Source organism: Ptychodera flava, chromosome 8 (assembly GCF_041260155.1).
Source record: "Ptychodera flava strain L36383 chromosome 8, AS_Pfla_20210202, whole genome shotgun sequence".
Lineage (NCBI taxonomy): Eukaryota > Metazoa > Hemichordata > Enteropneusta > Ptychoderidae > Ptychodera > Ptychodera flava.
The window spans coordinates 37,047,893-37,064,666 of NC_091935.1; the positions used below are offsets into that span (position 1 = coordinate 37,047,893).

General features: G+C 35.4%; 3 protein-coding genes across 10 annotated transcripts in view; 1 reads left to right on the forward strand and 2 right to left on the reverse strand.

The window, feature by feature from the left end:
* Positions 1 to 3,952, reverse strand: part of LOC139139222 (probable very-long-chain enoyl-CoA reductase art-1) — a 15,103-nt gene extending 11,151 nt beyond the window's left edge. Inside the window, exons 1-3 of the mRNA XM_070708060.1 lie at positions 3,829 to 3,952; positions 3,165 to 3,215; positions 147 to 198 (exon numbers count right to left, since the gene is read on the reverse strand). Coding sequence (XP_070564161.1) covers positions 147 to 198; positions 3,165 to 3,215; positions 3,829 to 3,834 — 109 coding nt within the window. The 5' untranslated portion in view covers positions 3,835 to 3,952. The remainder of the gene's footprint in view (positions 1 to 146; positions 199 to 3,164; positions 3,216 to 3,828) is intronic.
* A 32-nt stretch (positions 3,953 to 3,984) lies between these two features.
* Positions 3,985 to 6,514, forward strand: LOC139139221 (dnaJ homolog subfamily B member 4-like). Its single transcript, XM_070708059.1, has 2 exons — positions 3,985 to 5,052; positions 5,609 to 6,514. Exons 1-2 carry the CDS (start codon positions 4,267 to 4,269, stop codon positions 5,840 to 5,842), a joined length of 1,020 nt encoding a protein of 339 aa, XP_070564160.1. The 5' UTR covers positions 3,985 to 4,266; the 3' UTR covers positions 5,843 to 6,514.
* Positions 6,515 to 11,406: 4,892 nt separating this feature from the next.
* Positions 11,407 to 16,774, reverse strand: part of LOC139139223 (tyrosine-protein kinase SYK-like) — a 29,915-nt gene continuing 24,547 nt past the window's right edge. For 4 of the 8 annotated variants that reach the window (XR_011553755.1, XR_011553753.1, XR_011553754.1 and 1 more), the window contains 2 exons: positions 13,441 to 15,750; positions 11,407 to 13,345 (listed from right to left, as the gene is read on the reverse strand). Coding sequence is in view for 4 of the 8 variants with exons in the window: in XM_070708064.1 (XP_070564165.1) it covers positions 15,657 to 15,750 (94 nt within the window). In the remaining 4 variants the exon portion in view is untranslated. Of the gene's footprint in view, positions 15,751 to 16,774 lie in introns of all 8 variants that reach the window. The other 4 variants (XM_070708064.1, XM_070708062.1, XM_070708063.1 and 1 more) reach the window with 1 other exon arrangement.

The following is a 16,774-nucleotide window of genomic DNA, read 5'->3' on the forward strand; positions in this document are numbered from 1 at the left end:
CTGGAAGCTACCTCTGTAGATGTATGTATGGACAGACTATCACAGTGGAAGAATGTGATCTACTTTTGAGAGAAAGCAGTTTGCATCTTAATATTATCCTAATCTAAAATAAAAACTATCAGTGGATAGTTTCAGAGAAAACTTACTCTGTAAATGGTATCTTTGTTTGATGTCACCAATCGTCGACTCAGGAGACAACTGAAAGAAAAAAAAATTGTAAGAACTTGAAATTGTTCTGTTTGATGGACAGAATTGTCAAATTTACACATTTATTTTACATTCTCATTCATTCTGAAAAGTATTAATTTTCATCATGTTATGAACCTGATTATGACCTGAAAATCTGACTGGAAAATGGGTTTTATCATCATTGTAAACTTTCAGTGGTACCGTTTCCTAAATATAAATTTTCGTCCTATCTATCTAGATCTAGATATTTATATTCATTCAGATCCCTCAACTGTAAAAATACTGTGCATTGACCCATTCTTCACTGTGGTTTGGCCAAACCCATTGTCATCAAAGGTGAATGTGGACCTGTTTACAGGGACTTGGGGTGAACAGGTTAAAATATTCACACAAGTAACAATTTAAAAAAACATCACCTTACAATGGTTTGGCAATGCTTTATCAATTTATTGATTGATTACTTTCTTTATTTTATTTCTTCATTTATTTATCTATTTTGGGGCATATTGAGATATCATATAACATGGTTCAGTGGTTCATACACTGACAGCAATATTATTTCCTGTTCATGTTCAATATATATCATGTCTTGGTAGCAAAAATTAAATAAATAAATAATAAATGAATAAATAAATAAATAAATATGTATGTATGTATATATATATATATATATATATATATATATATATATATATATATATATATATATATATATATATGTGTGTGTTGTGTGTGTGTGTATATACACACACAACATAAATATATATTTTTAACATGTAATTTAGGAATTGACTGTAACATTTTAACTTAAAATCTCAATTCACTTTCTTCACTAAGTGTTTTTGCTATGTCTGACATTGCAAATGGGACAGAATATCATATTTTGAATATCTACAACCGTCAAAACATATGGTGCTATCACAACATAAATACTTCTGTTTGATGACAGAATTCAATTGGTCAGTTTAGACAACCACAAGTAAAAAATTTTCACTTAAATATCTTATATTGATTACCATATATATTGACTGCACCTGTCATTGAGTTCATGACCTAAGGAACTACAGTTTTGTAAGTAAGTATGCAGGGTGACATGTACAATCAAAGTACAAAGTTCATAGTCTAGAATATAACGTGTGACCACTAGGAAATGAAACTAGATATGTTGTTCACAAGAACTTGCTTATTTCACTTATTTTACTTCTGCTTTCTGTCAACATATTCTACAACATTTTGAATGCCAGCATTCAGATGTGAGACACAAATGAGGCACTGTATTTGTACAACACTTGTGGTATTTGATGATTGTAAATAAAAATGGACGTAAGTTAATTGCTACTAAAATGGCATGTTGTATAGTCTATCGACATATAAATAACCCTTTGCACTGAGAAAGAATGCTGTCCCCCTATTAAATGGAAATCAACTGCAACAACAATTGGGATGGCATGACCAATAAAGATACTTTGAAGACAACTGGAAAAACATGAATCCATACAAATGGATACAATAAGAGTGGGGTGGAGTTGACCCAATATCCCATGTGGCTTGATTTATAATTTCATCGGATTTTAAGGATTCACAATAAACAAAAAAAAACCTCACAGTAAAAAATGTTAATGGTGTTAGTATTTTGGGAAACTTTTTGTCTCACTAAACTTTGTTTCTATCAACATTGAAGAGAAAATTTGCATGCAGAAATGGTGAAAAGAAGTGGCAAGGTTTTATATCAAATGTTTAGACTGTCAAGGAAAAAAACATGTTATTGTTTTTCTATCTGAAAAAAAATTACTTGGAACCTCTTATTTTCAAAACTGAAAAAAAATGCCTCACATTTACATGCTCATTGATTCAAACCAATATTTGAACCAACTGACTGAAATGATATTGGAAAAATTTCTGCACCATGAAGGTATGTATAAAATTGAAGTTTGGTTTAAATGTAATCTGAAGAAGAAACAGTAGTCCATCATCTGCAATGTTGATTTTGGAGTCTGTCAAAATATACAAATGGATGTCGAAATACCTGACCAGATAAGAAACTTGGGTATGAGTCTTTCAGTAATGATGATAGCAATATTGAAACACTCAACCATAGTTCCTCCACAAAAGGACCATGACTCAACAAACAGTCAAGGCGTGAGTGATAAATCAAAATCAATAAATCAACAGTTGAAGAGACTTGAGCAACAAAAATGTCAAATTACAAAGACAGCACCTGATGTCTTGAAATTCACTTCTGCATTTCGATACACTATCAACCACCAGATTACACAGTACATATTAGTGTCTCACATCATGACACCAATAGGCTACTACAAGCACAACCTGACTACTAGATGGCTACACCAGCTGTTTTGATGAAGAATAGGGTCTCATGGATGAAGACACAAATTTGAAGACTTGAAAATAATAGTAGAAGTTGAGAAATAGAGCTATGTCCATTCTCTGGAGTATAGATAGAGATAAGGCCATTGTCTACAGTACAGGTCCTGTATGTTGTGATCTAACAAAGGAAATCCTCTGGATAAATTATAATGCAAAACGAGAAGTTCTTGATCAAGGATCATGACACTCCTTGGTACTTGTACGGCAACACTAAATTTTGTTTCTACGATATTTAACAAGGAGAGCACTTCCCTGTGAGACTGAAAAATTTGGAAATATGCATCTCCAATGTTGATAAAGGACAATAATCTGTTTTCTCAACTTATTTCTAATTGCATATTGGTTAACTGGTATTATTGGTAACATTAACAACTGTTAGGTTTATTGGTTCCCGCCATTATTCAGAAAACTATGGGCCACCATCGGGAATGAATACTGAGACTTGCCTTACTTCCTCAACAACCATCAAATGAACTACCTCGAGGAAAAATCAAATGTTCTGGAAAAACCCAACACCAAAAAGTGACATAACAAGCAATGAAGCCATAAATACGTTATGCAAGGTAATTCTTTCATAAACCTCTAACCTCTGATAGCGTTGTCAGTGTTTTTCCCGACTTGGCGTGTAATATTTTGACCTGTGTAAAAAAACAAACAAATAAATAAATACATATTAACCCAGAGTTGATTATTAATAAACATAAACACAAAAGCAATATCCAAAGATTAAAGTACATTTATAATGGATATAAATTGCATTATATAAATTGCTATGGCTAATCTTAGAGGCAGTACCTCTTTGGATTTATATATTCTGGAAGTAAATGTTTGATATTTCAGTTTGTCACCTTGCGTACAATGTACAAATAAATATGTGTACTACTGTACTGTGTAGAAGTTTTCGCAAAAATAAACAGTTTGCTATGTTATTGCTCTTGAATTTTGGTCTACATCGTGATGCGTACATTATTTGCAAATATTGTTCTCAGACCTGTTTCTCATAAATATTTCAAACGTTTCATTAGCAACCCGTGCTATTACATGTCAAAGATATCAATCAACCTGCAAAGGAATATACATTCACGGTAAATGGATTATGTAGCACTACAAGTAGATCGTTGCAGCGCTGGTAACAAACGGTGTGTACATGATCTGATGCGTTGTAACGCGTGTGATAGCACAGTTAATGATGAGTAAATCAACAATACATGATTCATACGTAGAACGTTTGCAAAAGTGGGTACTGCTCACCTCCATTTGTGGATTTCAAGAGAATCTTTGGCTCGCTGCTGAAGCGATCTGTGCAAACTCGCGATCAGACGATCTTGGGGTAAAGGTCAGAGATGTTTGGTATGATTGTGTATGTGAGTTCTTTTCTCCAGTAAACATCACCTTTAACCCAACGCGTAGGAAGTGACGTTTTCAATATCGAAGGTTCTAGTAGCTTCGACAACAGTTGGGAGGCTTCCCAGCGAAGGGTATATTCCAGAAGATTCACTTCATGTTATGCAGGGTATAAAGTCAGTTCGACCATCGCTTTTACTCTAATTCGTTCTTTACAGGAGAAGTGAACGGCGTCGACGATATTTGTAGATATTTTAACGACGACAACCAGTGAGTTTGCGCTTGGCTTTACAACAACACAACTGCTACAACCAGTATATTTAACGTACTGCGAAGTTTTTCGCCATGGGAAAGGACTACTACAAAATTCTAGGCATATCTAAGGGTGCTTCGGAGGATGAGATCAAAAAAGCGTACCGGAAAATGGCGCTTAAGTACCACCCAGACAAAAACAAGGCACCAGACGCAGAAGAAAAATTTAAAGACATCGCAGAAGCATACGAAGTTCTCAGCGATAAAGACAAGAGAGAAATTTTCGATAAATATGGAGAAGAAGGTTTAAAGGGCGGCATGCCAGGAGGCAGCGCTGGTGGTGGCCAGAACTTCTCTTATACATTCAGCGGCGACCCAAGGGGCGTATTTGAGTCTTTTTTCGGGACGTCAAGTCCCTTCGATAGCATGTTTGGCTCCATGGGTAACGATGCATTTGGTATGGGAGGTGGCCCAATGGGCAACAGGATGAGGTTCTCCAACTTCGGTGAACCGATGGACGTCGATGGTTTTGGCATGTCGGGTGGTGGCGGAATGGGGAAAAGGCAGGACCCAGCAGTGCACTACGATCTCAAAGTAGCACTCACGGACATTTTTAGCGGCTGTACCAAGAAAATGAAGATCACGAGAAAAGTGTACAACCCAGACGGAAGGACGTCGAGAACTGAAGACAAAGTGCTGCAGATTCAAGTGAAACCTGGCTGGAAGGAAGGCACGAAAATCACATTTCCGAAAGAAGGTGATCAGCACCCAAATAGAATCCCAGCAGACATTGTATTCACTCTTAAAGATAAACCTCACCCAACATTCAAGAGAGATGGAAGTAATTTACTCTACACGGCCAAGATACCCCTCCGAGATGTAAGTATTATAGTATAGTGTTAGTTTATCCCTTCTAATTCCAATTAGTTTGTGTGAATGGCATGTGTGCAATGTTGACTGTTCTCCACAGCGTGGGAAAACAGAGAGGCCGCTAATTTATAAAATAACAATTCATACTTTGCGTATTCTTTTGCTGTAAATATTATTACTTCGTGGATTCATAAACATAAAAACCTCCAAAAAAACGGGGATGGGGTTGTGGTCCACCTTTAAAAATCACCTTGTGAAGAACCCTAATCAATTGTGTGCCACAAAACATTCTGTAGGTAGAAATTTCCTGAAAGCCTATCCTCTTCATTAGCATAATAATAAGATATATGAATATAGAAGTTTCCAGAAAACTGCTAAATTGATGCACCACAGACTGCACAGTATCTGACATTGATATAAATAATCTGTGCAAGTGACTGGCATGCCAGGGAGTTCCAACACTGCCACTGATTTTTCATGACAAACCTATACTTCAAAGTGCATTTCTCCAACAGTGTGTTTCCTCACAACTTTTTCTCAACAATGACTCATTATTTTCCCACAGGCTCTCTGCGGTACAACAGTACAAATCCCTACAATAGATGATAGAACAGTTAGGCTGCCTCTTCACGGTATTGTCAAACCAACCACTAAACAGCGGGTCTCGGGAGAAGGACTTCCATTCCCAAAACAACCTAGTCGGCGGGGAGATCTCATCATAAACTTTGACATTAAATTTCCTGATGAACTTTCAAGACGTGCAAAAGAAATTATTTCAGAAACACTACCAAGATCGTGATAGTCCAGTGTTGTCAGTTCTGTTTTAAGAAGTGACTGAACTTCAGTGTAAGAGACGCTATACAATATTGTGGACAAAAGAACTCAACAGATTGCTCTCATCTTTAATATAGAAAGTGATTGAGCTATTTACAGATTTGTAAACTTAGAATCTCTTCAGTGTACTTGTCAAAACTCAACTTTGCAGCTGACCTGTGCTCTTTATTTACAGGCATTGGATAGTGCTTGATGCAGTGCAAAAATAATCATTTGTATTTTCAGAGCCAAAGATTAATTGTTTACGTTTTTTATAATGTTTGTACAAAAGACTAGGAATGGCAGATGTTAATGCACTAAAGCTACATTTCACAGTATTATAAAAGACCTGTGCACATGTATACACATCTACATAGTCATGTACGTGTACTTATTGACACGCCAACTTGCCATTGACATTAAATATTTTGGACCTGGAGGTGATACAGAGAGTTGTATTGCATCAATTCTTTGCAACAAAGTAATATATATTATCACAGTCCCTCCACCCAGAGAATTGTGATTGGTATGCCACAATAGAAGAGGGCTCTTCCTACAGATAAATGACATTGTGTATGTGTATACACATTCTTTTACATACAAAAAGCTTTTCATTCACAGATGAAATCTTTTGAAATAAATGTTTTTTTTTGCCTCATCCACGATTATTGTTCATGTTTAATTTTGTTCTGCTACTGCATCAAACGCATAAAACAGTACATGCAAACTACAGTACAGACCATGTTTAGCTTTATTACTCGATAAGCCCTGTGCTATCAAGGTCTATCTGGATGAAGGCACCTTCATAATGTTTGGTGTTTACCTTGTTAGTACAGAGCCACATACAAATGAACAATTGGATAGGAAGTATCAAACAATAAGCAAGGATATATAATGCATTATAATTGGCTTCAGAAAATGTAAAAACCAATTGACATGATGTAAACTCTTTTGTTGAACGAGGCCAGAGCTTGAAATGGCAGCAGGCATACATTTTGAAAGCTAAGTTTGGTTTGTACAGTTGGTATGTACCTTCCTTGGTGGTTAAGCCAAGATGTGAGATTGTGGTATTTTTCAGTTTGTAACTTAGCCCAACACTGCACTGTATTGTCCTGTGTGCTAATAGTGAGGATGAAAGGGCCAAGTTGTAGTTTGTACCATACAATTACACATACAATGGTTTCTACCTTTTGTAATATTATTTCAATGTTTGTATAACAGAATTAGTCTATCATGTTTCAATACTAGTTCAAGTTTCTTGTGCAGTGTACGACTACCTCTTACCCCTTCAAGCATACCATATTGATGAGCGTCACCCACAAGACTAACATTCTACGAAACTCAAGCAATATTTTTTATTATCTTTGTTTAAATAGCTTTCATATTGAGATAGAATAGGCCTATAAGCAGACATTCTGAAATATGTAAATATAAATTATTGACTATTGTTTCCACTAACTTATTGTAGCGGGCAAATATGGCGGCATATTAAAATTCTTGTGGTGAGCATGTGTCGCAGTTTTGAATCTTGCAGAAAATTATTCTCTGACAATGACAATGACATTTGTTTTTCAGTGTTGTTAATTCACTGAGTATTTGTGTGACGTTTTTCTAGATATGCTAAATAAAAATGTTTTCAAGAGAGACTTCTTTTTTTAATGAATAAATGTTACCATGTAAGCAAGTGAAAGTCTTTTTATAGCCGTGATATTTCTTGCATTCTTGTTGCATGTAAAATGTATGATTTCTAAATTGCGTGAATATACTGTGATATTTATAGCCTTTGTAATTCAGTATTTGTGCATACCATGCATTACTCTCTGGAGGAAAATATTAAGTTTTGCCGAGTTCTAGCTATGTAATGTGCTCACACCAACTATGTTACAGTCTTGGTCTTATTCACATAAGTAATTGTATATGGAGGGCCAAACATTGAAGCTGCAAAGGCTACGAATATTACTACTTTTTCTCAGATTTGCAGACTGAGGAAGTTTCACAAAGTTAACCTTTATATCGAGGACTTCACATTTGCATCAATGGTATTTATAAAAAATGTTGGCCATGGCACAAATTTTATGGATAGTTTTACTGTATTTGTATGGGCGCATGGCATTCATAATCCTGCAGCTTCTGTGAATTCACAGAGAGGAACACATTTGATAATATTAACAGGCTAAAGTTGCTAATATATGATATGAAACTGCCACACACTGTCTAGAGTGGACTCTTCCTGAGGATTTATGTGTCAACCTATATAGATGACCTTTTCAGAGTGTATTCAGATTCCATTGAACATTATTGACGACCAGTATTGGTTTCATGCATCATTAAGACCTAAGTTTCCATTTTTTGCCCAGGCTGACCTTAAAGTTTCCTCCACTGAGGATCAACAAACTACATAATGGGAGGTGGTAAAATATAATTTACACATCAGCCGTATATGGTCAGTGAGCTGGATCAGTCTTTTAGAAAGTGTAAAAGAATTAGGTTGAGTCATAAAATTCTGCATAAAACCCTTTGGCCTTATAATTTATCTGGATACTTTGTAGGACAGCAAGTTGCTGTTGCCATGGTTACATTCATGGCTGCCTCGATATTTCACTTTGCCAGAATCTACCATAATTTGTGATCATTATACATTGACTATGTCCCCCATAATTTAAAAACCCACGTTTCTAAGTTTCCAGCAAGTTATATGTCCTTATTGGAATCAATAGCATGTGACGTGATCAATCATTTCGAATTGAATAACAGCACCTAGGGACACATTCAAAAGGTTAATGGGTGTAAGAGGTTTACTGGAATGACCTTCTTTACTATCTTGTCAACGGAGTTTAATAGTTCAAAGTTCAAAAGGATACTGTGAAAAATGTATGACATAGTATTGCTTGGATGGGTATAGATATCAAAGGGCAGTGTGAACTCGCCATTATATATTTCAGACAACTCTTTAAGTTGAGGTACCTAATTGTTTGACCACCAGCCATTGTGTGCCAATTGTTATGGCATAGTCACCAGTTTGTTTGGGAAGCAGCAAAACCAGCAATGAATGTTTGTGTAAGATATTTACTGAAAACATAAGTGCCAATGACACTTGGCTCACATTTGGTTCGATGTGACAGGCCAGAGTGCTTCTGTGGGCCTTAGCTTGTAAAAATCACAATGTCAAGTGCATTTGAACATGTTTTGATGCATTATCCATCAAATACCATGGCAATTAAGTAAGTAATGGTTGACAACTATATAGCGGCAATGAACATACATAACATGCAGCCTAGTACATCAAAATTAGTGATACAATCTACCATTCAAAGGTGAAGATGACGTCTTCAAAGTTTATACTTTTCTGATCATTTTGTTTTACTTAGCATACTTTTTGGTAATGATAACTTTTTCAAACAAATTCCCATTTATGATTTACCATGCACCTACACACCAAATAAGGGTGTCATATATGTGCGGTGGTTCTCAAGTTTTTGTAATCAGACCACATATTTCAAGGATGAAATCTTGGCATTTTTTTGACCAAAACAGCAAAAATTGTCACAAAAATACAACATTGCTTGTTTAGTTACAATTTGAACACACTCAACCAAGTTAACCCCTAAGAACATGCATACAAAGTTTCAAAATGTCAATCAGGCACGTGATTTCATGATTTTTTGACCAAAATGGGACAATACAAATATCAAAATTTCACCACAATTTGAAGACACTCAACTAAGGATGCCCCTAGGTACCTAGGTACATGTCTGCATACCAAGTTTCAAAGGAATCAGAATTGTTAATTCAGAGAAAATGATTTTTTGACCTACAAAGTAAACAATTGCCTTAAAACTACAGAAACATTTTCACCACAATTTGAACAAATCTGACAGAGGTCAACCTATATATGCACAACAAGTTTCACAGCAATCCAACAAGCACTTTGGGAGAAAATACTACTTTGACCAAAAATGGGGAAAAATTGCCCCCAAAATACAAATATAAAAATCTTACCACAATTTTTAACAAATCTGACAGAGATCATGCTATTAAATTTTACAGCACTGGGACGAGCAATTCAGAGATTTTTTGACCAAATATGGGAAAATTTGCGCAAAAAATACAACTGTAAAAATTTCACCACAATTTGAACAAATCTAAGCAAAGCTGTCTTAAAGGACCTGCATATAAAGTTTAAACCAAATCTGACATATAGTAACAGAGTTTTAGCAATTTGCAGGATTTTTCCTTTTTTTTTGTATCAATTGCATATTTTTGACACTGACACATTCATTTGAACAAATTCATATCTCCACCCCTGGGTGCACCAGTAGACAAATACTAAGTGGACTGACATAGGTCTGCATATACATACATAACATACTGACATATAGACGCCGCTGACTTACCACATAAGCTCTCTTTGATATATATACATATACCAAATGTGAGCTAAAATGGATCATTATTTCAATTTTTTAAGGTAGCTATATACCTTATAGACACTTTCAGATTGTAATTTTTTTCTCAGCTATAGAAGTCCCCAAAACCCCAATAAAGTATATATTTTCTGAAAGCCCTGATATTGGAAAATCTGAATGTGCACAGCACAGTAATTATTTGCATAGTAGTCACATGACAAGCGTTTTGCTAAAATCAGTTTTTCCTCGCTTTAGCGAACATGCTGCACAATTTCTGGTTGAAATTTATAAGGTGATAAGCCTTAGCAATACCCTTCAAATCTACGTCTGCCATTTTTTTCCCAGTCTCCATTTAAATTATATGGCACGACAATTACAATTCCTTGAAAAGCACCTTAGTCTAACACCTTTAATAGTGCATAACAAAAAAACAAAGGCATATAAAGGAAATCCCAGACATGAATTTGAAGAATATTACAAATGCTTGTCAATGCACAAATTTCAACCGGAAATCGTACAGCTTGTTCGCTAAAGGGAGGAAGAACTGAGTTTTGGAAGGTTCAGCAAAATGCTTGTCATGTGTCTATTATGCAAATAATGACTAAGGTACTGTGCAGGGTCGGATTTCTCAATATCAGGGCTTTCAGAAAATATATACTTTATTGGGGTTTGAGACACCTATAACTGAGAAAAAAATAAAAATCTTCGAGTGTCTATAAGGTACGTAGCTACCTTAATTAAGTTACTTTATTTTCTTGAGTGTTTGAATTTTTTTTCACAATGAATGAAATTCCCATAGAACAATTGTGCCATAGCTTCTCCATGAGAGGGCCCTACCATCTCCATATGTGTTCCACTTTTGAACTGAGAAAGAAAATTTCATAATCGGTCATAACACCCATTGAACATTTTCCATAACATTCTGTGGAAGTCCATTTGTTGTTGCAATCCATAGCCATACCACTCCCTTGTCTGGCGTTAGGCACTCCCAAATACAACACAAGCATGGGAGTTGTATGGCTTCTGACTGCAGCAAATCAGTTTGCTCAGGTGTCTACAGACAAGAGCAATGTGAATGCAAATCACATGGTATGTACAGCAAGTGATATGTACGTGACACACACACAAATAAACAGGCCAACAATTGTTACATAATTTGCATATATTTATATATAACTCCCAGTAGGCACTTAGTTCTTCCCGTTTTGAAAATGTAAGAAACATCGAAATCTGTCACTATACAGCACTGGAGTCAAGAACAGGAAAGCCTGCTACATAAATCTGTACAGCAATGAAAAATGAAAGAAATGAAGTGTCTTTCTCTAGAAAAACTGATGTTTATCAAAAATGCAATATTGACTACAGTAATGTTGCAACTTTCCTGATAGAAACAAAATTTCACATTGTGTCTCCCTTTTTCTGAGGCCACGAAAAGTATGATTGTTTTGCTAAAAAGGTTCTTGGTTTTTCAAAAATTGGTCGTGATTTTCACCAAACCTTTGGCTCTTTCCTTTGGTGTATCACCATCAGCACAAAAAGTTTAAAAAGTTTTCAAGACTGACTATCCTAATTCTCAAACGTAAGTGAAAAGAAAGATTTTTTTGTTTTACTTTGGCGCCAATTGACTTCTACAGTTTTTGTTGTAAAAGTATGTAAAAGTATGTTGCTCTATTCAACCATACCACGATGGGAAAATGTGTCATCTGTATAACAATTATCATAATGGTGTCTACATGATAGAATGGTCTTTACAAGATACTCTTAAAAAGGTAAAAAAACATGGCCATTACATGCTGAACGTAAAGTTTCCTGATATACTTACTGCGCTTTTAAAAAAACAGTAGATCAGGATGAAGTTCATTCATCTCTGAAAAAAACCCTGTTCACAAACTTTTGATGTACTGATTGACTAACATGTACTGATAGGCATACAATAATCATATCAATGAACTGAGAATGTTCCCTCTGGTAAAACAAAGGACTTTGACTCCTAATATACTTGATCAAAACAGTGGAGGACTGATAACCTGTTCTTCCATTCATTTTTTCATTACAATATTACAGTATCTTCTGATGTGTTCACAAACGTATTTAAGTAAAATGCTGTGTTGCAGTTGCAAAAAAGTTGAACCAATATTCTAATATTCTCCTCACTTTCGTCGACACATTCATCATTATTCATGTGATCCTGAACCCTGATAAAATATCAACATTCTAAGATTTGTTAGTAGTTTCTGTGAAAAAAGACTTTTGTACATTTTAAATCATTTAAATTCTATTGAAGATTCTCACAAACAATTTACAATAAAATCTGTGAGAGTAAAGTCGACGTTGATATAATTCTTATTACAATTCTGAAAGGTTACTTAAGCATGTAATGCATTACTTTGCCATATCATGTTGGCTTTAACAATAGTTTTGGCAGCTCATGGTGATGGATGATGAGAAAACAGACGGAAAAATCATATCCACAAGTATTAACCCTTTCACCACCATGGTTTGTCCCAAATCCATTGTTTTCTATGGCAAAGTAGGACCTGTATACAGGGAACTGGGGGTGAAAGGGTTAAATACAGCTCAAAGGCATATTGAAGACAAAAGACACTATACTTCCACACTTTATCAACAAAATGACGTTATTATTCCTTTTGCTTAAAAAACCAAAGAATTAACCTTGCAAATAAAAAATTGCAAGCCGTCTGTACATTTGATAACATCTGTAACTGTATATCAGATATTTGATTTCTGCCATGCTGTGCTCAACCGTTTAGACACGGACCAGAAATTCCCTCAGTTGTGTGATTGTAACATCAACAACTCTCATGATTATTAGTCAGCAATTCAGAGTTTTTTGTGAAATTTTTTTTTTCAATATAATTGCGCAAAAGTTCTTGATTCCCCCCTACAGAATAGGACTACAATGAGAACGTTATCACTTAGTCAAAACAAAAGTGAAAAAATGAAGGTAGGTTATGGTTTTGGAAACTACCATAACATTTCTGCTATCACTGAACATGTCTACTTTGATATACAAAGGGAAGTCAGCTAGAGTGACTGCATAGCGCTGATAAAAATTTCACTGCCTGCCCACACACAAAGAAAATAACACATATTATCTAAACATCTACTGAAGACTAAAGAATGAATAAATATCTACAACAGAATAACATTTCTATACTGGTAAGCATTAACAGCTCAAATTGAGAAAGCATACAGTAATAATGAAGAGGTTTTACAACTAAACTCTATTATGCAAATGTACAGCATGTTGCCATTTTTTATCCATGCAAAGTAATTGCTATTCTGCAAGTGTATAGCACTTTGGCCATAATAACTTTCTAATAAAACACTGAGTTGGTACATCGATTGGAAAACAAACGTTGTTGCATCAGAACTAAATGTACACATATTGAGACACCAACTGGTAAATAACTTCAATTATTAGAAGCCCATGCTGGCCAATGGTATGATGTAAGATCGTTTTTTGCCGACACTTGCTGCTGAATGAGAACAGTGATGAAATGACAGTCTTTGCAGCCTCCATGCAGAAGAGCAGAAGTTTAAAAACTTGAAGAAAATGCGCTAAAGTCTTGCAATATTTTGGTTCATCTTATGAGATTCTGCGTCCACTGTTTTACAGCTGCATTCTGAAATAGCCTTCCAGTTATCCGGACAATGTACTTATGTATTTAATCAATCAAAAAATGCAGTGGGTATTCATGTGAAGCTTGATTGTAAAATTTTGATATTTATGACACTGTGCTGGATATTGAGATATGAAGTAAATTCCAAGCTATCAGTTTGGCGAGTTGTACAAAAGCTGGTTGTTGCACTGCTGAGTCTTATAAGTGAACTAAGAGGAGTTGCTTTTTATTTAAAAAGAGAGGGAAGTAAAACAAATGTTTCAAGTCATATCAGTGATAAAAGATGAGAGAAGTAAAATATCTTGAAAGCCAAACAAAGAATGATGAACAAAACGCGCAGATCCGTTGTAACACAATGACAGTGGAAAACACCATCATCACATAAATATCATAAGAATGCGCCACGATGACCAAAATCAAATTTCAAGACAAAAAAGATTTTGAGGAGATGACTGAATCCTATCTGTGTTATGAACACTATGACTTTAAACAAAACTGAGACAATGGATGAAACTGAGAACACAATAGAGCACTTTTCTCTCTACTGACTCAAAATATGCACGGTGACTCACATGTATCCTCTAAGATACTGAATTTATATATATGTTTCTTTACTTAGATTGACAAAGGTTATTTTTTATAGGAAAATACATAATTAGAAATCATTTGTGAATAAACAATTTGGATGTCCTGATAATTAAGCCTTAAGGTAATAGTTGAGTTTGGATTAGCAATATTTTGCATATTTTGTTTTTACCCAAATTGTTGCCATGCTGACAATGTCAACTTTTCTGTCTTACAAAGCTTTCTGTTCCCTGTTAGTACATTAGTTGTGTTTGGTTGCAAAGCCTATGCAAAACCCCACTACCAATTTTCAGATTCCCTCTGTATAGGCTTATAAACAGGGTTTTATCATTTTCTCGTTTCCTCAAACACTTGGAGTGACAACTGATGGCAAAGGAGGGATGGGGTTGTCCCTAATATTACCACAGTCAACTTTCTTCACTTTTGAAAAAACAAATGTCAAAGTCATACCTCTTATCAAGAAAATCCTTAACTCATTTAGTAAATCTGCTGCAAATAAAACAAAGGCTCTGCTTTGTCTCACCTTCAAGGCAATGATACTCTAAACAGTGTGAATCAGTACACCATGACATCACCATGTGAAAAATCATAACTTGCAAATTTCTTACCTCATGTATCTCCGCTGCAGAGTAGCAAAACCAAGGTTTGAGCTGGTCAACAACTTTGACATATGCCCATGTATTATTACAGTATACTATATAAATACATATGCCCATGTATTATTATAGTATACTATATAAATACATATGCCCATGTATTATAATAGTATAATACCAGTACACATGTACATTTGTATTGATGGTGCTCCTTGTCAGAATCCTATTTCCAGGAAAAGGTGAATTTGCATAGGCTTGACAACACTCTCACACTGACTAATAAAAAATCTTGCATCAATATAATGTAAGAACAGTACGGTACCTCGGCATTAAAAATTGTCCTTTGAATATTACCGGGCATACTGCTTACAATAGAACTTGGCAATCCCTTCTGTGTAAATACTTATATCTTTGTTCAGGTTTGAGATCTATACTGATAGATCATTGGTCGCTCCGCCGGCTTTTCTTCCTACTTTCGATAAAAGACTTATGTTTTCATAATCTACGTGTGAAAACTGACTAGTCTGTGAGAATTGTTGTGTTATAATACTCTGTTCTTCTGAGTTACTTCACTGAACAAGTCGAACTTCTCCCTTCTTCACTTTGGATAAGACAGTTTTCATCTTTGATACAACTGCTTTGAAGTCGGGCCTCTCTTTTGCACTGTTGATGTAAATAGATTGGTAATATTTTCACTTTCTTTGTTAAAACTTACTCCAAGAGCTTCAAAATGAGCCCCCACAAGTGGTAGATCAGAAAAAAATTGTAAAAATTTGAAAGTCTAAATATCTGTCCCTGAGGCGCATTCTACCTTAGGGGCCATGGATAATTAAAACATGCACATGATAAACGCACCTTCTGTGTTTAAGGGGGAGGGGGTTTGGCTGTTATCTGATTACAATGTGCAAAAATCACTCTACAAGTTTTCATGTTGCAACATCTCGCTACACGTTTTTATGTATCGCAAAATATTGTGCTATATTGTTTGGCATGTACATGTACCAGGCCAGTAAAGCACTGGCATTACACCAGCATTCTTTTGACATACATGTGAATCAGTGCATGAGTAAAATAGAGTAACAATCATTTTGGCTATACTGTTTCATTTCATTCTTAGACTATTGGTTGCGTCATTGTTGAGTTGGTGCTGAACAGATATTGATTTGAGTGTATCCAAAATGATTGTTACATTATTTTACTCATGCACTGTGGGGGGCAGTCGGTAGCGTATGCATGATTTCATAGCGATGTAATTACCGATTGTTGGTATGCAGAAGCAGAATGAGGTTTGGTTGGATTTTTGCGCTTCCAAACTTTCGTTAAGGGGAGGGGGATGAGGACAAGTGCACTTAGTTTCATTTATCGTGTGCATGTTTTAATTATGCATGGTCCCTTAAGTTGACAGCGATAACACTGGCCATTCTGCACATAAGCGGATTGTGTTGACAAGTTGGACACTAGGTAGGCATTGTAAAAGAATTTGGAAGAAGCATGTAAAGCTCTCGTTTCCAAACACAAAGCAAAGGCTGGAAAATGCATCAAAGGTAACACATGACAGAGCTTTACCCTTTCACTGCCATGGTTTGACCCAATCCTACTGTTTTCTATGGTGAAGTTGGATTTCTACATAGGGAAATGGGGTAAGAGGGTTACAAAAAGGGAATGAAAAACATGCATGAAGTTAAGA